The following is a 23,396-nucleotide window of genomic DNA, read 5'->3' as shown; positions in this document are numbered from 1 at the left end:
GTGACATATGCCAGTAATTCTGTTTCGAAGCTCTCTCAGGGCTTTGACCATCTCAGGAATGGGTTCAGTAGGTAGAAGGTTTTGTAAGGTAAATTCCTGTATGTTGTTTAAAGTTCAGCTGAAGTCACAAGGGCCATACCACGTGTCCTGAAGAGCATTAGTTTGTTGTGTGCGTTTTGCATTGGAATTGAGGCGCTAAGCCTCTTTTCAGGATTCTTTTGCAGAAGGGATGTAAATCTCTCTGAAATGCCTTGATGTCCTTTGCTGCTTTGTGCATATTTGGGCTTTAAAGCATGTCTACATGGTGAACCAGTTTCATGTCCTTTAGTCTGTATTGTAAATGTGGCTGTAAGTAAATCCTCTTTCTTAAATACTGAGAGAGAGAAATGTAGCGTGCCGCTGATCTGAACAGCCTGCAGGCGGGAGCTTTCAGTGGGCTGGATATGAATCTGTCCTCAGTTTATTGAGAGTTATCAATAAATAAGCACTAGTGAGGGAGAGACGATAAGAGACAGTCTCCTCCTTCTCCTGCTCCTCTTTCTTTCTTTCTTTCTTTCTTTCTTGATCTTTGCTTTTTTTCTTGATCTTCCTCCCTTCCTTCCTTCCTTCCTTGATCTTTCTATCTTTCTTGGTCATTAATTCTTTCTTTCTTTCTTTCTTGTTCATTAATTCTTTCTTTTTTGGTCTTTCTTTTTTTCTTGGTCATTCTTTCTTTCTTTGTATTTTTCTTGATCTGTTCTTGCTTGCATGCTTTTTTCTTGATCTTGGGCTTTCTATCCTTCTTTATTGGCCTTCTGTCCTTCCTTCCTTGGTTTTTCTTTCTTTCTTTTTTTCTTTCTTTCTTTCTTTTGTCTCTTTTTTCTTTCCTTTCTTTTCTTTCTTTCTTGTAAATTTCTTTCCTTTTTCTTCCACATTTTTTTCTTTCTTTTTTTTTTGTCAATTTGTTTTCTGAATGTTTGTTTTTTATTCATTTTCTCCATTCTTGTACTTTCTGTCTTGCTTAATCTCTCATATCTTTGGTCTCACAGCAACTGGAGGAGAAAAGTGAGGATGAGGACGATAAGGAACGTCTGAAGCAGGCCATCACTGCGCTCCTCAACCTTCAGAGCAGCATGGAGAGGATCTGCTCCAAAAGCCTGGCCAAGAGAAGACTAAGGTACACACGCGAACACACACACACACAAACCTCTGCATGAGGAGAGTATAAGGTTGAGTTGCTTGACTGGAACTCAGAGGACCTGATCATCACACACTCTTCAAACTGAAAACCATTTAGACATGAAACTCAAATAAATCCTTGCTCAAAACATTCACACATAACAATCACAATCACACACACACACACACACACACACACACACACTTTTCCTGTACCCCTCCCATCCTCCCCACTCCACCCAGACTCGGTCCTGAGCTCCCTCACCACCCCTTGACCCTAAAATAGCCGTGGTGTATGACCAAGTGAGGGGGGTCAGCATGTTGTCCCAGGGATGTTGCGTCAGGGTTTGGGCCGTCCAGCCGGGCTGTTATTGTTCTCAGGTTGGAAAAAATTGAGTGAGTGAGTGAGAGAGAGAGAGAGAGAGAGAGCGAAGGCGCACATTTGTGGGAGAGAAATTCAAATCTTTGTGAAGCAGAGCTCAGCATCTCTTCTTTTGTGTCTGCGCTTCTAGTTTGGGTTTCAGTATTTTTCGTTTCTCCACCAAATTGTTCTGCGCCCCTGCTTCATCGTTTGAAATGGCATCAATGAAGTGGATTTAAAAGATCTTCAACTCTTTTCTTTTGGTGACTTAAATTTTCACCCGGTTCTAGTCTTTTTTTATGGGGAAAGGATGGCTTATTTTACGGTAGGTGGTTTTTAGATTTTTCTCCACATTTCAATATGCATGATTATTATTTTTTTTTTTTTTTTTGGTGTGTAGTACTGTTAAATTGGTAGCTATGAGCAGCCTTCCTGTTTCCCTTGACTTCTTTGTATGAGGGTAAGAACAAAGGGTCAACCTGCTATGCTGCTCCCTTTGGTCATTTTTCTATCAGAGAGCATTTGACAGATAAAGTTTTAAGGAAATCATTTTATGATACGTGTTTTGGGGTTGATTTGGCATGCTTTTTTGCTATCTTTAGTTGTTACAGATTTCATTATGTACACCTGCCAACGCAAGGCAATATGAATCAACTGGTCTTATATATAAATATACCTGAGGAAAGAGTAAGACTCCAACTGTGCCAGTTTTTCCATCCACTTGTTGCTATTTTGCCATTGAATATCGAGGCATTACAGTGTAGTGTGTCATGCCCTCAGCGCCACCCTCTGCAGGCGTCAGGCTGTTTGATACACATGTTCCACATGCAGAAGCTGGTATGAGGAAAGAGCCAGCGATTGGAAAACTCTGCACTCCAGAAAATATCAGTAAGCTCCATTTTCCCCTACGACTAGTCCCGTGCAGCCCGTTCCGCCACTGGCTAATGTAAATCCCCTCCTGATTGTCCCCATCCCCCTCTCCATTCTTCCTTGCCACTTGACTGATTGTATAACAGCTGAAAATCTTAACCACAATGAATAAAAAACAAGCATATCTCAGCAATCTGATTTTGAGGTAGAATGATGCAGATCTATTCTACATCAGTGATCTCTCGAAACCATCTATTAGGTCCACCTAATCACTGAATTATTCTGCTTAATGCTCAGATCTCGTTAGGTTGAGCGATCAAGTTGATGAGAAACCTCTGTAACATGGCTTAGTCACTGCTACTGTAGACAAAGCCAGTCTTCCTCTCAGTTGCAAGGTTTCTATTTTCAGTGTTTTAAAAACAATGCTAGTGTGTAGAAGTATTGTGAGTGACGGAACCGTGCTTTCGCTCTCACCCCCCACCCCCTCTGTTTGCACTCCCCTCCCTCTGCACTATTGGCTTTGCACAAATGTTTTTTTCTTGGCTCTCCCTTTCCAGCGAGTCGGCCTGCCGCTTCTACAGTCAGCAGATGAAGGGCAAGCACCTGGCCATCAAGAAGATGAACGAGATCCAGAGGAACATCGATGGCTGGGAGGGCAAAGACATCGGCCAGTGCTGCAACGAGTTTATAATGGAGGGCACATTGACGCGGGTGGGCGCCAAGCACGAGCGCCACATCTTTCTCTTCGATGGTCTGATGATCTGCTGCAAGTCCAACCATGGACAACCACGCCTACCAGGAGCCAGTGCTGCCGAATACAGGTTGAAAGAAAAGTTCTTCATGCGCAAGGTAAGTGCGGATAGATGGAATCGTGGATGCTTGAATATTCACGAAGGACAAATGGATGATGTTGGGAAGGGGTGGATCGATGCTTGGGTGGGATTGATGGACTAAGAGATGATATTGTTCTTAAAGAAAGGTCGGTGGTGTTGGGATGCAATCTGATGGATGAAAGTAGGAAGAAATAGATGATGCTGGTAGGAATTGCTGAATTGATGGTTGAGGGATTGATGGACCTTTGGTGTTGGTGGTATGAGGTGTACAAATAGATGGTGTTGGTGGGAAGAAAAGGATGAGTGCTGGTGTTGAAAAGAGATTGATTGATGATGAGTTGATTGTGTTGGTGGGAGGTGGATGAAAAAAATTGGGAATAGTGTTGGTGTAATGATGTGGTAGCTAGACAGTGTGGGTAGAAAGCACTGGATGACGATGGTGTTGGTGAGAAGAAGTGGATAGATGAATCTATGGTATTGATGGGAGGTGCATGAACAGATACAGTTGGGAAGCGATGAGTGTTGAAAATGCAAGGAGATATGGGATTGGTGGATGGTTGAAGGGATGAGATGACAGTTGAATGATGTTTGTAGGTAAATATGGAGAGTTAGATTGTTTTATTCTGACTAGAAAGATGGATAGAGTTGATAGGAAAAAGACCTGTTGGGAAAAGGTGGATGAGTGGTGGTGATTGAGAAAAGACAGGTGAGGGTTGGATGGTGTTGTAGGGAGAAGGATAGATGATGAATCCATGATGCTGGGAAGGTGAATTTTACTGGGAGGAGGTATTGGATATGTCTGTGGGAGAAGACAAATGGGAAAATGTAGATAGGTGGTGATGGTAAGAGATGGATAGATGTCAGTTTGATGGTGTTGTGGAAGAGATTGATGGATAGCTTTTCTGAAATTAGATAGATGCTTGGATTGCATTAGTTGGAAGTGATGGATGGGTGGTGTTGTGAATAAGTGGTAGTTAGATTGTGTTGATATGAAGAGTGAATAGATGGTGTGGTGAAAGGGAATGGATGGATGCATAGATGGATGATGTGTGTTGGTGGGAGGAAGGATAAATGGATATTAAGGAAAGATGGTGGATCAGTCTGGTGGGAAGAGTGCTGACAAATGACAGGTGAGTGATTTAATGCATAGTGTTTGTGGGAAGAGAAAGTAGTTGGATGGTGTTAATGGAAAGAAATGGTAGTTGGAAGTTGTTGGGGAGAACTTCAGATGGGTCTGTGATGAATTCATTGATGGAAAGAGAAGACAGATGGAGAATAGCTGTTTAGATGGTGGTAGAGGTAAACAAGGGCCTGGAGAAATGCAAGATGAATAGACATTTGTCATTTTCCACTCAAGCAAAGAGCTTTAACAGTTCTACTGTAGACATTTGTCTGATTTGCAGTATTTCCAATTTGTAGCAACAGTCTATCAAACAACTTGCAGATCAGCCCAGAAAACATCTTTACCATCCTTCCTTTAGGTCCAAATCAACGACAAGGACGACAAGGAGGGTGAGTACCGGCACGCCTTTGAGCTCATCCTGAAAGATGGCAACAGCGTAGTGTTTGCTGCCAAGTCTGCTGAGGAGAAGAATGGTTGGATGGCAGCGCTGATTTCGCTTCAGTACCGCTCTACTCTGGAGCGCATGCTGGACTCGGCCATGCTCCAGGAGGAGAAAGAGGAGCAGATGAGGCTTCCCAGTGCCGAGATCTACCGCTTTGCAGAGCCTGACTCCGAGGAGAACGTGGTGTTCGAAGAGAACGTGCAGTCCCAGTCTGGCATCCCAATAATCAAGGCAGGCACGGTGCTGAAGCTGATCGAGAGGCTCACCTTCCACATGTATGCAGGTCAGAGCAAGACTATGTCTCTGGTTTGTAATTGGATGATTTCTTTGAGTTTATTAATTTTTGAAGGACAAATTATTAGTTTCAGTAAGCAAGAATGATAATCTTAGATAACAAAAGAGGTTTGGTGGGGATCATTACCAGTGGATTTACTAGATGATGGTTCCCTTGAAGACTCAGTACAATGTTTTCCAAAACGGTCCTTGGTTCCCAGGTGGTTCACTTTTTTGTGGTCCAGTTCTCAAGTGGCTGGTACCAGACCTAGTGCAGTGTTGATTGCTTGGTTGAGGTGTATTTTTGCTGGGAGACCAAAAATTGGGACCTTCTGGGGGTCCCCAAGGACTTGTTTTGGGAACACTGCTCTAGAGATCTAGAGACCATGGCAGTAAAATACTTTGGATAATCTTTTAATGGCATGGTAGTTGCCTAGTTTAACTTGGAAAAGTTGTCCTAGTTGCGTTTTTGCCTGGACCATTTAGCATCTTCTGATGAACTTCAGGACTGGTGATGGATTATTGATGTTAATTTTAGGCGTGCAGATCAATATCAACAGTGCTGGCAAGCACTGAGTGGCTTTGAAGTGAAGAATAAAACACTTGGGGGTGTGCTGTTATAGGAAACTAATCAATGGTGGGGTGGTTTGATGCATCTTGATGGGTATGAAGTTACTGTATCTTGAAGTTGATTATTTTCCAATAACAGCACATCCCAAAGTGATTTGTTCTTCTTATAACACGTGTATGTTCCAGCAATTATAATTTTGGAATGTATTAGCAAATGATACACCATATATTATAACCATTAATGTTGTGGAACGACAGTGAAACAGATGGTTCCTGTAATTACTTACATTATAACAGCTATAGTCAATTGTTCCTTCAACTTATGTCACTAGAGACTTTCCCAAAATGCTAAATAAATGTCTCCTCACACAGAACTTCACCATATCAGTGAATTTATGTTTTCCTTTGTTGAATAACACATTTTACAATTTATTTATTAGTAGTATTAGATTGTGTAGAGCATCCACCATACAAGTCCCTGTGAATGAGCTGTTACAATAAAAATGATAACATATTAGAATGAATATAATGTATATTATACTATAATTCATATTAATGCAATAGTGCATTAATATAAATATTTAACTTCATGCCTAAATGATTTCTACTCATGTTCTACTCATGCATGTTCTCCATCACGGTCTGGAAAATGTGCAGTTAATTGTGTTGCATAACTCAGATTTCCAGCAGTGGCGTGTCGTTGCGCACTCGTAAGGTTTTTACAGTCATTTGCTGTTCTATTTGCCCAACAGCACCATGTGTTTGCCTTCTAGCACTGTAGCATAATTACGCCCCGATTACACAAGTTAAAGACCCAAATGCCATGTGTGAAAAAAGCGGAGGCTCAAAGGTCACCGCGTTTGTTTGGGCTGTTTGTCACCTCGTTCCTATTCCTGGCTGTTTTCTCACGCTTGCTAAATATTTGGACGTCATTTTACGTCATAGAATGCTGTGTGACGACCTGCTTTGTTTTAGTGTCATGGTGGTGCAGATAGCGTTTTTAAAAACTGATAAGAAGCTAAAGGAGGTAATAAAAAAAAAATGACATCAGCAGCTGTTTTTCCGGTGCAAGTTCAAGACAGCTGTCCAAAAGGCCATTGCTTAATTAGCTTTCAGAAGGTGCCTGTGTGTATGTGTGTAAATATATGTGTGTGTGGCTGTTTTATTTTTATTTTATTTTATTTATTTTTTTTTAAACAGGCAAATCCCTTAAACAGGGGCCTGGATAACCCGACCCAAATCCACTCAGGCTTGTGGGCAGCTTAGAGCTCATTTGGCTAATCAAACACAAGCCTATTTATAGGTTTAAGAAGGAGAGAGTGAGGTACAAACTTAAATTTTTGCTTTAGGTTGCATGATACTGTGATGATGATGAGATGCAGAAATCGCACTGATTTTCTTGCTGGCACCCCAGCTTGCGATCTGATTGGTCGAGAGGTGTAAAAAAAAAAAAAAAAAAAAGCACTTGACATCACTCCACAACCTTTTTTTTTTTTTTTTCTTTTTCTTTAAATGAAAGAATAAAGCACTAGATATTCTCTAACAATAATGTAAACTATAGCTATACACTGATCTGATGTCTAATGTTACGTAGGTCACCCTTGTGCTGCCAGAACAGCTCTGACCCATCGAGGCATGGACCTCTGAAGGTGTGCTGTGATAACCGGCACCAAGATGTTATCAGCAGATCCTTTAAGTCCTGTAAGTTTCAAGGTGGGGCCTCCATGGATCAGACTTGTTTGTCCAGCACATCCCATAGACGCTCAATCAGACTGAGATCTGGGGAATTTGGAGGCCAAGTCAACACCCAGAACTCTTTGTCATGTTCCTCAAACCATTCCGGAACAATTTTTGCAGTGTGGCAGGGCGCATTATCCTGCTGAAAGAGGCCACTGCCGTTAGGGAATACCGTTGCCATGAAGGGGTGTACTTGGTCTGCAACAATGTTTAGGTAGGTCGTATGTGTCAAAGTAACATCCATACGAATGTCAGGACCGAGAGTTTCCCAGAAGAACATTGCCCAGAGCATCACACTGCCTCTGCCAGCTTGCCTTCTTCCCATAGTGCATCCTCGTGCCATCTCTTTTCCAGGTAAGCGGCGGACACGCACCTGGCCGTCCACATGATAAGAAAACATGATTCATCAGACCAGGCCAACTTGTGACACAGGACAGGGGTCAGCATGGGCACTGAGACCGGTCTGTGGCTACGCAGCCCTGCTGTGTGTTCTGACACCTTTCTATCATAGCCAGCATTAACCTTTTCAGCAATTTTTGTTACAGTAGCTCTTCTGTGGGATCAGTCATGACAGGCTAGCCTTCGCTCCCCACATGCATCAGTGAGCTTTGGGTGCCCATGACCCTTTCACCGGTTGACTGGTTGTCCTTCCTTGAACCACTTTTGGTAGGTTCTAACCACTGCATACCAAGAACATCCCACAAAACCTGCCATTTTGGAGATGCTCTGACCCAGTCATCTAGCCATCACAATTTAGCCCTTGTCAGAGTCGCTGAGATCCATACTCTTGCCCATTTTTCCTGCTTCCAACACATCAACTTTGAGAACAGACTGTTCACTTGCTGCCTAATGTATCCCACCCCTTCACAGGTGCCATTGTACTGAAATAGTAAATGTTATTCACGTCACCTGTCAGTGGGTTTAATGATATGGCTGATCCATGTATATTTGGCCTACAACTCCATCATCAATACATCTTCATGCAGAAATATATATTTTTTCATCCATGCTCCATGAACAAACAGTTAGGCAGGGCATAATAAAGATCCAAGTGACTTTCTAGATTTATGCTCTTTGCCTAGGGTACACCCTACATAGTGAACTACAAGGGCCTGCAATTTGAAATTGAGCTGCAGTTTAAAAAAAAAAAAGTGGTGGAAAAACAGTAGATGATGTAATAAGTTATCGTTTCTATAGTAACAGCAATTTCACAGGGACTTGTATGGCAGATGCTACACAAACTTAAATATAATGATTAAGATGGTGACACTTTCTGTAAGGAAACATTTATTTTAACATTTGTAGATGGAGTCTCCAGTGTCAGGAATGGGAAAATAATGAACTTTGGATTGATAACCCTTTTTTTTTTTATTATTATTTTTAAAAACCTACTCTTCCAAGTACAAATTACTTTAAAAATTCTCAATTGCTTGACACATTTTACACAAAACTTTGGCAGGTATGGTCATGATATTTAAAACTAAAGTACAGATAGGGATTTTCTTCACTGCACTCAGCACAACAATGCTCATGTTTTTCAGTCTAACATCTAATAACAGAAGTGTTTATGGCTGTTCATGTGTGTTTTTGCTCTGCGGTCCCGGTCCCACTCCAGTCATCTCTCACACACGCATGCACGCACACGCACATACAAGTCTACAATGCAGCTGCCTCTGCTGATGTTCCCTGGAAAAGCAGTTTCAGTTTTGTTGTTATTCCTAGCTTTTAAGCCCTTCTATTATTGTAGCATTCTCTATGTGTTTATCATAGTAACTCGCACTGCGAGAACAATATAAATACGAATAATCATGCAGATCTAGTGATCAGCCAGGAATTTATCCTAATCCAGAAACAAATCCGACATCAGCAGGGAACGTATGAGATTATAATATAATGTTCCACGTGCAGGAGGACATGCTGCACTAAACAGTGCTGAACTCGTCTGTGTGCGAGCAGAGTAAGGATTCCTCTAATGGGTGGTCCCAGCCGTTCACACCCCAAAATAAACTTCCTTTCCAAAAGTGTGCGTGTGTGTAAGTACAGGTCCCTGTTTTCCTGCAGAGACTCCAGCAGCGTGCATCTCGCTCATTTCTAATAACTCAAGGGAAGCGCGGGCCTTTTGAGGAAAACGGTGTGTGTGCATGTAAATTCTCCCTTTTTTTCTTTCGGCACTAACAAGCGGGGAAAAAGGTGCATCCTGTCCGATTCACCTCGGGGCTGCCGCCCACAACTGGACACAGCTGGGTGGAGGATTGATGGATGCTGTTTGCTTGATTCCACCATATCAACCCCAACATACACACAACAATACACACGCACACATGCATGTTCATGCTACTCTCTCTCAAGCCTCTTTTCCAAATGATGCACTCATTCTTGTTTGTGTGGCAACCTGGAAAAACCTTCATGTGGTGAAATTTGGACATTTTCTTCAATATTTTTCTGAAAACTACCAATTTCCAGAAGTAAAATATTTCTCTTTTGCCTGTTTCTCAACCAGAAACATTTTAAAATCCCCAAAAGGGAGAAAATAACATTTAAAGATTTCAAAAGTTTGTGGACACCTGACCGTCACACCCATATGTGGTTCTTCCCCAAACTGTTTCCACAAAGTCTGCCTTGCACTAAACTGGCTCCTTATCCACCGTGATCTCCACAGAAAGCCTAGCCAAGATTAAAAAGTCCACATCTGGCTTTCCAGACTGCCTCACATATGCCATGAGAGTCCCATTATTTATCAAAAAAAAATTATTCAGTGTGGTGGAAAATGTTTCAACCACTGGAGTTTGTTTATCACCTGTGTCCTCTCTCCACTTAGTCATATTCTTGGAACATGCTTCTGATTTTCTCCCAACCTGAATTTCGTTCTCGATTCAAATGGCCTGTAATGGGATAATTTCTGAATTTCTCCAGTTTTTTAGAGAATACTTTTTGGATTTTCTGCCAATATGGTCACTTGACAATTCCCACCCACCAGCCAGTTCTCCACTATTTCATGAGTGCTAACACAGCTATCATGTGTTTCGTCCATAATCTTTCAAACAGTTGCTCATGCTGCCTCACAGGGCAGCGTAGCACACAGAGGAATTTCTGCCCTCTTCCACATATATGAACTCACGGACACCCACGATTGACAGGAGAGCATGTATGCCATGCCTCCAACCCATGACACCTACAGCCAAGCCAAAGTTTTTACCACGAACCTGAAATGCTAGTGTGGAACAAAGTGTTATCAATTTAAACTGATGTGTCTTATGCCGAGTTCACACTGCACGATTTTAGCCCGATTTTTCACTCTCTGACAGGATTTGCGAAATCGCCGACAAATGCCTGAAATCGGAGGCAAGTCGGTGCTCGTTCACGCGAGTGACGATCACGCAGTGTGAATTATCAAAGACGCGATCTGAGAGAAGCGCTGATGCGTCGCCGATGCTCGTGAAATATTTGGCATGCTAAATATCTGGACCTGTCGGCGATTCAAAATCCTGCTGTGTGAAATGAGTTCTGACTGAAACAAACATCGGCGATGACCTCCAGCCAATGAGAGAGCAAGATACAGGGCAGCGCGAAGCTCGTGGAGGAGTTATAGAATATCAGAGAACATGGCTTCGGTGCGGAAAAAGGCTCCTTCTCTGTCTGTTTGGACCCAAGAAATGGAGGAAAGCTTGGTCGAACTTTGGCAGGAGCACCCATGTCTTTTTGATGTTTCGTCTGAGCTGTACCACAACAGGGTCGGGAAAGGAAAAAAGTCTCCCCAACCATTTCCTCCTCCATAATCTTTTTTTCTTTTTTGCCCTTTCGCTGCAAATCAGCGCACAGACCATTTGGATTACGAACTTCTTGCGGGGTACCATTTCCAGTCTCGCGCGAGAACTCTGATCTCACGTGTGATCTTGCGTTATTTCCTTATCACTTCTCGTGTGCGTTTGGTTGTGAAATTTAACCTCTTTCTTAATTGTGGTTCAATTTTCATTCGCACATGAAAACCAACTTCTGCCTGTTTGTGTCTATGTCTGAGAGAGGGAGAGAGACATTTTTGGATTTCTGGATCTGTTTGTCCTGTCTGTGACTCCTAAAAGCTGATAGTTCTAAATCTATTTTAAGTGCACTGTGTATACAGATGTGTGTGTGTGTGTTAGTCCGTGTGAGGGCAGCCTTGTGCGTCAGAGCGGCGTCTGTTTCCTGGCCAGAATAATTCCAGGCTGATTGTTTGTAAACGCAAACTGAGGCAGCTATTGTTCCTTACTGGCCTCGCTGAGGAACCCAGAACTCAGCAGATCCATCATATGAACAAACAGCTCTCTGCACTGCGCACACACACACACACACACACACACACACACACACACACACACACACACACACACAATAGGAGTATCAGGGAAAATCTTAAGACTCTCTAACCCTTAAGATAAATATAAACTCCCAAGTGTAAATGTTTGTGACAGCTTAAAGCATTTAAATCTTTTCATGACCTTCGTGTTATAAGGTTCTCTGGGCGAGGGATCATTTTGAAATCATAGAGACATCAAAGTTTTGACATTCCAGCTTGCAAAACTCTATAGTGATACAAACTATATGTGCAGTTCAGCCAGAGCTCCACTTTAAATTTACGTCTGTGGATGGAATTTAAATCTGTGGATTTTTAACACCACGTTATTCTCTATGCTACTGTATATACAGTTTGGTTTTATTTTTAAGGTTCTTGCGATTTTCCCAGTTTGTATGCAAAATATAGACGACACGGCTACACAGCTACAAATCTAGTCGCTTTTATAGCGCAGTGCTGTTGAATTCTCGATTCTGATTGGTCGGGTGGTGGTGTCTAATTTTCTATGACAGCAGCTCTGAGAGTAGTTCCAGCTACAAGGCAAATCACAGGTTTATATTAATGCACTCTAATATGTGATTGTTTCTATACTAACTCATTGATACAGACGTCTTTGTTGGGCACTGCATGTTTTTAGAAGTGTATGAGGAGTGAGTTTTCTATGAGGAGATGCTTATTTAGCATTTTTGGAAGGAGTCTCCACTGTCTTCAGGACAGAGGGCTTTGTGGTTTTTCGGTTAATAAGGACTTATTCATTTCAAGAGAAAGAAATGAGGGAATGACTGTTTATAGCTGCTATAACATAAGTGATAACAGGAACTAACTTGTTTCAAGGACGTTCCACAACATTAAATGTAACTATAAGTGGATTAAAAGATGTGATGTATTGTTGATTATTTTCCTAGCAGTGTTTTATTCCGTGCATGATAAACAGAAGTAACATGGAAGTGTGTACAAATGATACAGTACACTACATACATTTTAGATAATACCAGTTATTATTTAAAAAAAAAAAAAAAAAACACAAAGTGCACACCACACATGCACAAAAAACAAACAAAACAATAACGGGGCCATGATTTGGTATAAATCCTCTGTTAGGGTCCCACAGTGTGAATAGAATACGCTATTGCAGTTTCATTGCAAAAAATTGTACATGTATGATATACCGTTCAATATTTAAAAATCAGAACCCCTGAGGTGGCCTGAGTTTATTTTGACCATAATTACTTACATTTGTTGAATCATTAGGGCTTGTGATTCTTTTTAGAGAGTGCAAAAACATTATGCAGTTTCCAGGTAACCCCTGTATCCTGTTTAATCCTAATGTAGCATTGTGCCATCTATAGGCCTTGTATGGAACTGCGCTTGCCTCGGTTGCAATGTAGATTAAATATAGAGCATAGCACTTTGTTCAGATGTACAGCAATCTCTAGAGTGTATTAGGCTCACATGTGGCTTCTGTGTCTTGCCCATAATTCAGCTAGAATAGCCAAACTGAGTCCTTATGACCACATGCAATATTTTTTATATGTTATATATTTAGTGTTATCCCTTATTTCATCAAGCAGTCATGAAAACAGGTGCAGCTCAAGGCCACTTCATGTTTCCCACCACTGACCAAAACAATATGAAGCCCAACAGGACAAAACAAAACCCTGGAGTCAACACTGAAATAGGAACAATGAAGTTTTTTTTTTCTGAAAAAAAAAAAAAAAAAAAGAATGACCATTAAGCGGCTGTTTTTTTTGTTTTGTTTTGTTTTTTTGTTTTTTTGCAGATCCCAATTTTGTGCGGACCTTCCTCACCACCTACAGGTCGTTCTGTAAACCACAGGAGCTCTTGGACCTGCTCATTGAAAGGTGAGATGACACTTTAACATTTGTGAAAATAATTACAATTCATTTAAACTCTTTCCAGGTGCAAAGTTAGTCTCTTGCAAACATTCTTAGTTCACTTCATTTTTAAAGTAAAGACTGTAGTGTTGCAGCAGCTTTGTGTAAATAACCTGCTTGACTTTTTCTCTGTGCGTGTGTGTGTGTGTGTGTGTGATGTCCGATGTCCAGGTTTGACATTCCAGAGCCCAAACCCACAGAGGCGGATCAGATGGCCATGGAGAACGGAGATCAGCCGCTCAGTGCTGAGCTCAAACGCTTCCGCAAAGAATATGTCCAGCCAGTGCAACTCAGGTGTACTAACCAGAACAATAACATGCTAATTTGGACATTTTGACACACAAAAAAAAAGCACAAAGTTCATTGATGGTGTCTAATAATAAAAGGTCCAGTTGACTAGATTTATTAAAACGTTTCACCACTCATTGTTGGGTGAGAGCTCAGGTTTTTTTTTTATCTCTGTGGTTGATTACTGCACATTCAGAATGTTCTGGAGGAATTAAAACCTTTTATAGACATATTTTGAGTTTGAGTTTTGTGTCTGCACAAAGTTAAGTTTGAGTTTTGTGTCTGCAGGGTGCTGAATGTGTGCCGGCACTGGGTGGAGCACCACTTCTACGACTTTGAAAGGGACGCTCAGCTACTCTGCCGACTGGAGGAGTTCATCGGAACAGTCCGAGGTAATCTCTCTCTCTTTCTCTCTCTCTCTCTCTCTCTCTCTTCTGAATGTTCTGAATGTGTTCAAACTTTTTTTGCATTCAAGGTGCCGTATGAATAAAAAAAAATTGTTAAATAAAAAAAAATAAAGAGAGAAATATGTAATTTTTTTTTTTTAGCTATTTATTGGAGCCATTTTTTAAATTAAAGTTATTAGATTCAAGGTTTGGATTAAATCTTAAATTCAACTGAAATCATATAGCTGAATAACTATAAGAAGTCAATAATTAATATAATAATTTTGATAATGTTGGGTTGTGATTTCCACTAAAATAATTATGGACACCTTGAGAACCATGGGCTTACAGCAAGCATCAGTAGTTAAATAAATAAAACAAAACTATACCTGGATGGAAAATATGTACATCACACTCTGCTCCTTTGCATGGAGTGAGAGATTTTTTCATTCTATGCAATCGATCCTGCGATGAACGTTAAAGCTGTTGTTCAGGAACCCAGCAGAGGGACTCTGGGATTTCTGAGAACTCTTAACCAACTTGTCCTATCAAATTAGATTTAGATTTTAAGGAACAGAGTGAAAGCATTTCATTCAGTTTTGAAAGATTTCTCGTCTCTCCTTCCTCTCCACAGGCAAGGCCATGAGGAAGTGGGTTGAGTCCATCACCAAGATCATCCAGAGGAAGAAGCAGGCACAGGCTAACGGCCCGAGCCACAACATCACCTTTGAGAGTTTACCTCCACCTATCGAGTGGCACATCAGCAAACCGGGCCAGATCGAGCAGTTTGACCTGATGACCCTTCACCCCATCGAGATCGCTCGCCAGCTCACACTGCTCGAGTCTGACTTCTACAGGTACACACAGTTTATTTTAGATTAACTGTAGTGATGTGATTTAATGGGTTTATTGAACATTAGGGAACAAGGCCGCTTCCTGTTTGTATTTTTATTTTTTTGATCACCCGCCAACTATCGGCCAAGAAAATGGGGCACTTTAACACAATGCAGGACATGGGAGTATTACTTATTGTATCCACATCTTGTATGCACACACACACACACACAAAAGGGAACAAGGGGACACACTTCCCTTTAGCTCTGTGCGCCTGTGGGAACAGGGGATGACCGTCGTACCCAGGGTTCTCGTTTTCCCTTGAGGCTGTGTTTCGACTCCCTACAAGAGCTTCAATAGTCTCTGAGTGGGTGTTCTGTGTACTCCAGCTTTGATCCAACAAAGCTTTGTTTTTGACAAATCACGATTTCTTCAAAAAAAAAAAAAAAAAAAACCAACCAAAGCACTTTCCTCACCTTTGGCCAAATACAAAAAAATTATGTCTATCAGGAAGATATAGGATATAAATTCAGAGATTAGTGAGTTTATAGATTTTCCAACTGATATTACAACCTGGCAACCCATGCATTTAAACACTAATGCAGTTAAGTGTTTAATGATGTAAAAGAAAAAAATAAACAAGTATAATATCTAGTCTAAGATGAATGGTCCAAATAATATTTAAATATGCTTTGCATTACTTAGGCTGTTATATTAGCTATACACCGATCAGCAATAACATTAAAACCACAAACAGGTGAAGTGAATAACGTGGATTATCTCGTAACAATGGCACCTGACAAGAGGTGGGATATTTTAGGCAGCAAGTGAACAGTCAGTTCTCAAAGTTGATGTGTTGGAAGCAGGAAAATTTGGCAAGCGTAAGGATCTGAGCGACTTTGACAAGGGCCAGATTGTGATGGCTCAATGTCTGGGTCAGAGCATCTCCAAAACGGCAGGTCTTGTGGGCTGTTCTCAGTATGCAGTGTGTATACGACACATCCCGGTATACGACAGGGTCATGGGTGCCCAAGGCTCATTGATGCACGTGGGGAGCGAAGGCTAGACTGTCTGGTCCGATTCCACAGAAGAGCTACTGTAGCACAAATTGCTGAAAAAGTTCATGCTGTTTATGACAGAAAAAGAAGTCCGATCCAGGGAGGCCCATCTCATCCTCTTAATAACAGTCTCTGCCAGCTTATAGTGCTGTGTTTTAAGACTACTTGTGTCCTGTGCTTCACAATCAAAAATATTGCATTGTGTAAACTAAATCAGTATATTTGTGGAGTTTAAAAAAGTACAATAGCATTAAATCATTGTATTTGCTTTGATATGTAGCTTGTGTTTTGCCTTAATGGTGTAATGAGTGTGTCAAATTGTAATTAAAATATGAGAAAGTGGCATTCAGATGCCTTAAAAAGCATTTTAAAAGCATTGAATTTGCTAATATCTCTTGACTTATTTTAATGTCTTACTGCGGCACATGGGTGATCATTTATTCTTTTTTATACCAGTAAACCAGTCCCCATAAATAATATCAATGTGATGATTTCGTGTTACTGTGTTCTGGCCAATTTTTCTCAGTGTAGTAGAAAGATGAGAGAAAGCAGGCCGCCATTTTGAACTTTGTATCCCATCTCTGTATCTCTCAGAGCGGTTCAGCCGTCAGAGCTGGTGGGCAGCGTGTGGACGAAAGAAGACAAAGAACTGAACTCACCCAACCTTCTGCGTATGATCCGCCATACCACCAATCTCACCCTCTGGTTCGAGAAGTAAGTCAATGGCTTCTGTCTAGTCATCATGCTTAGATTAGATACAGTATAATGCATGTAGTGCAGTCAGAAAATAATACAACTACCATAAGGCAATTGTACTTGGTATCGACCTAACTCTTAAGGGTTATAGCTCTAAGATTTCAGAATTTCACCCTCACTGGTAGCAAATTGCACAAATTACTCTCACAGATTTAATTGGGTTTATTCAGAGAGAATTCAAGGCTGTGTTCCAAACTATAAAATGCATAATAAGTAGTGTGCCTAAATAATAATGACACCAGTGGTGTACTGACAAATTATTTAGTAGTTTGGGACACTGGGAAAGTATTCATAATTCTGAGGATCTAATTATCTGCTGCTGTTTCATCAGAACTGACAGCTAATATTGTGTTCTCCTCAGGTGTATTGTGGAAACAGAGAACCTGGAGGAGCGTGTAGCTGTGGTGTCCCGCATCATCGAGATCCTGCAGGTCTTTCAGGAGCTCAATAACTTTAACGGCGTCCTCGAGGTGGTCAGCGCCATGAACTCTTCTCCTGTATATCGGCTTGACCACACCTTCGAGGTAAACTTTGCAGGACTCATATGAGAACCTTGTGTCAGATGATTACTGAGGAGAAACAAAGTATATAGTGAGTTTATAGTGAGAAAATTTTGCCTATTCTTCCAGCAAATCCCGAGCCGACAGAGGAAGATTCTAGAAGAGGCGCATGAACTCAGTGAGGACCATTATAAGAAGTATTTGGCCAAACTCAGGTCCATTAACCCACCGTGTGTGCCCTTCTTTGGTACGCTTTTCCTTTGTGTTTCAGTTGAACAGAATAGGACTTTTTTTTTTTTTTCTTTTCCCATTTTCAGGTCAGTTTAATTGTATCTGATTTGTCTTTGTTCAGGTATATATTTAACAAATATCCTGAAAACGGAGGAAGGCAACCCTGACTTCCTTAAGAGACACGGTAAAGAGCTGATTAACTTCAGTAAGCGGCGGAAAGTAGCAGAGATCACCGGAGAGATCCAGCAGTACCAGAACCAGCCGTACTGCCTACGGGTGGAGAGCGACATACGGGTTAGTCCGCTTGCAAAAATGAAAAATAAATTACAGTCCTTTTCCAGGACATGTAATTGAAATGATATTTAATCTAGCAGCTACATAAAACAATGGATAACAATGGATTTTAAATGACTTACTAGTATTACTTACTTATTAACAATTAAATCAGCAAGTTGAAACAAGTACCTTGTGCATACTTTACTACCTATAGAGCATGTGAATGATTCATTCCTGCGCTAACTATGGCTGCAGAGATTGACATAAGATCTGCACAAATATGCCTGAGAAATATTAGTGGAATTTTTTGAGGAATACTTTTATTATAATACTTGAATCACTGAATCAAATTGGTGTGTATTGCTTTTGAATCAAATCAGTGACTCTGAAGAAGAGCCTGAAGAGCCTGAAGAGTTTCACCCCTATCTCCTTAAAGAAATTGAGAAATATTTTGTTTTTAGATTGAAACATGTGTTTGTTTGTGTGTGTGTATGTATGTATGTATGTGTATATATATATATATATATATATATATATATATATATGTATGTGTATATATATATATATATATATATATGTATGTGTATATATATATATATATATATATATATATATATATATATATATATATATATATATATATATGTTGAGTCCGGTCATTTCTTCATATATGAAGGATTTTCAAAATATGGCAACATATTTTAATGGCTGAAAATCAGGAAAGGTGAATTAATATTTTTGTGATCTACACTGATTCTTCTAGTTGTTAAAGAAGCATGAATTAATGCTATTAAATTAAGTGAATGGAATCAGAAAGTCTCACCTAACATCAGCTCTCTGCTTTCTCTCTGCTCTTGTTTTATTCTAATGCTGATGCAGAAATTCTTCGAGAACCTGAACCCAATGGAGGACATGACAGAGAAGGAGTTTACAGACCATCTTTTTAACAAATCTTTAGAGATCGAGCCTCGCAACGCACGTTCCCTGCCTCGATTCGTAAGCTCATCCTGCTATACTAAATCTTCAGATAAAAGTGTTGGATAGTGTTTTTTTTTTTTTTTCTCCACACAAGGAATACACATGGATACAGTGTTAAATCTGCTTCCGCTTCCTACCCACAGCCTAAGAAGTACAGCTGCCCGCTGAAATCTCCGGGCGTACGACCGTCCTCAAGTCGACCCGGCACCATGCGCCACCCGACGCCGCTGCAGAACGAGCCGAGAAAGATCAGCTACAGTCGTATTCCGGACAGCGAGACAGAGAGCTGCGCAGCATCGGCGCCCAACTCGCCCCGAACGCCCCTCACACCCCCACCCGCCTCCGCAGCCTCCAGCTCCACGGACATCTGCAGCGTGTTCGACTCTCCGCAGGGTCCCTCCAGCCCCTTCCACTCGAGTACGTACTGTACACTCACACACACTCGCGCGCACACACGCAGATACGCAAGTGTGTCTATTTTGTTGTTATCTCAAGATCTTGTATGCAGCTTGTTTACTCTACACTCCTGCCACATGTAAAACACTCGATGGATTGTTTCAGTGATGACTGAGTTTTACTAACACCAACTAACCCACTACATTTTATTCAGCATTTAACCAGCATTGTACTACCACTGATCTGGCTGCAGTTTTTAGGAATGTGTGCATGTGCTGTGTGTGTGTGTGTGTGTGTGTGTGTGTGTGCATAAGCTACCCGCACAAAAAAAAAAAATAGAGCAGCAACAGTTGCTTTTCGGACAGCGAGACAGAGAGCACCCACCTCAGCACCTTTGTCTGACCAACCCGTGTGTCTCTTTGTATGTCTCTCTCGCTCTCTCTCTCTCTCTCTCTCTCTCTCTCTCTCTGTGTCCGTCTTATGTCTGTCTTTTGCCCTCTCTGTCTCTCTCTCTCTGTCTCTCTCTCTCTTGCTGTTTGTATGTGTTTCTGTCTCTTTCTCTATGACTCTCTCTCTTTGTGTGTCGCTGTATGTCTCGCTGTCTCTCTCTCTTTTTCTCTTTGTGTGTCTCTCTATACATGTCTCTGTCTCTGTGTCTCTCTTTTTCTGTGATCTTTTCTCTCTGTGTGTCTTTCTCTCTGTGTTTTTGTCTCTCAGCACCCAACGCTACCTGATTTTCTCTTGCTCTCTCTCTGGCTTTCTGTTCGTTCTGTTTTTATGTCTCTCTCTCTCCCTCTCTGTCAGTGCATCTCTATAACTGTCTGTCTCTCTGTATCTCTCTCTCTCTCTCTTTACAAGCATTTTTGACTTGCAATTCTTCTTTGATTGATTGATTGATTGTAATGGCTTTTACATTACATTTAACCTTTAGCCAGCATAATACTAACAGATGTACTGATCTGGGTGCAGTTGTGAGAAGTGTGTGTGTGTGTGTGTGTGTGTGTGTGTGTGTGTGTGTGTGTGTGTGTGTGTGTGTGTGTGTGTGTGTGTGTGTGTGTGTGTGTGTGTGTGTGTGTGTGTGTGTAAGCTCCCTGGAAAAACATATACAAAAATTCTCACAGATTTTTTTACCATTTTGCATTTGTTCTTTGATTGATGATGATGATGACGATGATGTATGGCAGATGTCTTCACATTTCAAGGCCTTGTCTACGTTGTTCCTCTCTCAGCATGTCTCTCTCTCTCTTTCTCTCTTTCTTTCTCTCTCTCTCTCTCTTTTCTTTTTGCTGCCAGACAGCGACACCATTTTTGCCCCGGTTGCGCTGCCTCATGGCCCACGTTAGTATAATCCCTACTTTAACCTTTCTCACTCTCTCATCTCCCCCCGCTCCCTTCACTCACTCATTCACACTTCCATTACATTTGTTTTGTCTTTCCATCACCAGAGCTGGAAAATGTTTCACATGTGCTATTATATGGGGGTGGGAGCCAAATGATCACTGCTTTTTTTGATCACAGGGATCACAGATGCCCTCAAGCCATTGTTCACATGATTAAAAAAAAAAATAAATCTGGGTGAGGATTTGGGGTCGGGGTCATGTGTCTATGATTCGTGTCTCACCCTTTATTTCATGCTTTGGTGTCTCATCGGTCATAGTAAATGATTAAAAGTTGGATTTGTGGTCTAACTTCTTCGTCTCTTCTCTCTCTCTCTGTCTCTTTCTTTCTCAGGGTCATCGTCCGTGTCCTCCATGGTGAGTTTCCACAGGAGTACAGACGACCCCCCTATCCCTCCTCCAGTCCCACCACGACGGCGTCCTGAATCTGCTCCTGCTGAGTCCTCGCCCTCCAAGGTAAAATGTCCTCACCCGTCTTCTACTGTTCCACTGCTGTCTATGGTTTTCAGATGGCACATGAGGTGAAATCAGAGCCATCGGCCATCATTGCATTTCTCTTAATAAGTCTGTTATAATAGACTAAAGCCCTATCCAGATGGGATGAAATTTATCCCGGGGTAATTTCCTGTTTTTACAGGTGCTACTCTGTGATTTTATTTCCATCCGGATTGCCCATGTTGGTGTTTTTCTCCATCCTCCTCTGAGAAAATTACAGGCTGCAATACCTAATGTTTTTTGCCAAAGTCAGCACTCGTCCGATCATTTTAGTCTCGTCTGGATACACGTGTGATTTTCTATGTAAATGCCTCCTAGAGTTGAAAAAAAAAGATGTCTGACTGCTGCTACTTGCTGTATTTAGTCTCGTAGTGCGTGTATCAATGGATCGGTGTCTCTTCCCCAGATATTAAACATTCCCAAATCCTGAAATTAAAAAAGGTTGCTTAAGAAGAGGCACTCAACCGTGTACTTGGTCTGGCGGTAAAACCATGACTACACACGCTACCTGGGAATTTTCAGGAGGAGAAATAAAATAAAGTCATTAAGAAAGTGAGATCCCGCCCGCAGGCTGATTAAAGGAGCCATTATAACAGCAGCTTCAGGTTTAAAGCATTACTTTAAATTCACATAGGCACAATATCATCAACTATAATTTTCTATAAATAATGACTAGTTGCATCACAGCCAGTTTCTTAAGTATATAATGACACACATGACGCAAAATACAACCGACTAGAAACTTGCTACTTCTGTGCTATTTTTTATTGCTGTCCAGATGCAAGAGTTTTATCACTAAGGAGACGTGTAATAAAAAAAAAAAAAAAAATGTATAAACTACTCCAGTCCGAATACGACTTAATTATATAATTTTGCCACAGACAGCATGAACATTAGCAGTGGCTAATTTTATCATTAATATTATTGCTTCTTATATTTATTTGTTCTTATGCTCATATTTTTTCGCACTGGTATTACTCTCCACTTTAGTACTCGTACAAATCTGGCACATTCAGATCTTTTTCCCAACTCTCCTATTCACCATAAATGCTCACTACATAGTGTAATATCTTTATAGCGTTATTTAATACCATTTAAGATACAGCCACAGAAAATTAAATTAAAAATTTAAAAAAAAAATCCATTTTATAACTTTATATATATATATATATATATATATATATATATATATATATATATATATATATATATATATATATAATGTGTGTGTATGTGTATATATATATACAGTTGAGGTCAAAAGTTTACATACCACTTTCAGAATCTGCAAAATGTTAATTATTTTACCAAAATAAGAGGGATCATACAAAATGCATGTTATTGTTTATTTAGTGCTGACCTGAATAAGATATTTGACATAAAAGATGTTTACATATAGTCCACAAGAGAAAATAATAGTTGAATTTATAAAAATGACCCCGTTCAAAAGTTTACATCCCCTTGATTCTTAATACTGCGTTGTTACCTGAATGATCCACAGCTGTGTTTTTTTGTTTAGTGATAGTTGTTCCTGAGTCCCTTGTTTGTCCTGAACAGTTAAACTGCCGTTCTTCAGAAAAATCCTTCAGGTCCCACAGATTGTTTGGTTTTCCAGCATTTTTTGTGTATTTGAACCCTTTCCAACAATGACTGTATGATTTTGAGATCCATCTTTTCACACTGAGGACAACTGAGGGACTCGTATGCAACTATTACAGAAGGTTCAAACGCTCACTGATGCTCCAGAAGGAAAAACCATGCATTAAGAGCCGGGGGGTGAAAACTTTTTGAATTTGAAGATCAGGGTAAATGTAACTTATTTTGTCTTCTGGGAAACATGTAACTATCTTCTGTAGCCTCTGAAGGGCAGTACTAAATGAAAAAATACGATATTTAGGCAAAATAAGAAAAATGTACACATCTCCATTCTGTTCAAAAGTTTTCACCCCCCGGCTCTTAATGCATGGTTTTTCCCTCTGGAGCATCAGTGAGCGTTTGAACCTTCTGTAATAGTTGCATACGAGTCCCTCAGTTGTCCTCAGTGTGAAAAGATGGATCTCAAAATCATACAGTCATTGTTGGAAAGGGTTCAAATACACACAAATGCTGGAAAACCAAAGAATTTGTGGGACCTGAAGGATTTTTCTGAAGAACAGCAGGCAGTTTAACTGTTCAGGACAAACAAGGGACTCATGAACAACTATCACTA

General features: G+C 40.7%; 1 protein-coding gene across 3 annotated transcripts in view; it reads left to right on the top strand.

The window, feature by feature from the left end:
* sos1 (son of sevenless homolog 1 (Drosophila)) overlaps window positions 1-23,396 on the top strand; it is a 48,103-nt gene that overhangs the window by 22,608 nt on the left and 2,099 nt on the right. For 2 of the 3 annotated variants that reach the window (XM_034308690.2, XM_053237892.1), the window contains 15 exons: window positions 1,029-1,156; window positions 2,947-3,238; window positions 4,704-5,070; window positions 13,478-13,559; window positions 13,764-13,886; window positions 14,169-14,272; window positions 14,901-15,123; window positions 16,753-16,872; window positions 17,276-17,438; window positions 17,544-17,661; window positions 17,767-17,939; window positions 18,801-18,917; window positions 19,043-19,316; window positions 20,589-20,633; window positions 21,027-21,148. In XM_034308690.2, the coding sequence (XP_034164581.2) occupies window positions 1,029-1,156; window positions 2,947-3,238; window positions 4,704-5,070; window positions 13,478-13,559; window positions 13,764-13,886; window positions 14,169-14,272; window positions 14,901-15,123; window positions 16,753-16,872; window positions 17,276-17,438; window positions 17,544-17,661; window positions 17,767-17,939; window positions 18,801-18,917; window positions 19,043-19,316; window positions 20,589-20,633; window positions 21,027-21,148 (2,451 nt within the window). The remainder of the gene's footprint in view (window positions 1-1,028; window positions 1,157-2,946; window positions 3,239-4,703; window positions 5,071-13,477; window positions 13,560-13,763; window positions 13,887-14,168; window positions 14,273-14,900; window positions 15,124-16,752; window positions 16,873-17,275; window positions 17,439-17,543; window positions 17,662-17,766; window positions 17,940-18,800; window positions 18,918-19,042; window positions 19,317-20,588; window positions 20,634-21,026; window positions 21,149-23,396) is intronic. The other variant, XM_034308691.2, reaches the window with a different exon arrangement.

This window comes from Pangasianodon hypophthalmus, chromosome 11, assembly GCF_027358585.1.
Source record: "Pangasianodon hypophthalmus isolate fPanHyp1 chromosome 11, fPanHyp1.pri, whole genome shotgun sequence".
Lineage (NCBI taxonomy): Eukaryota > Metazoa > Chordata > Actinopteri > Siluriformes > Pangasiidae > Pangasianodon > Pangasianodon hypophthalmus.
This window is presented reverse-complemented; position numbering and strand designations above follow the sequence as displayed.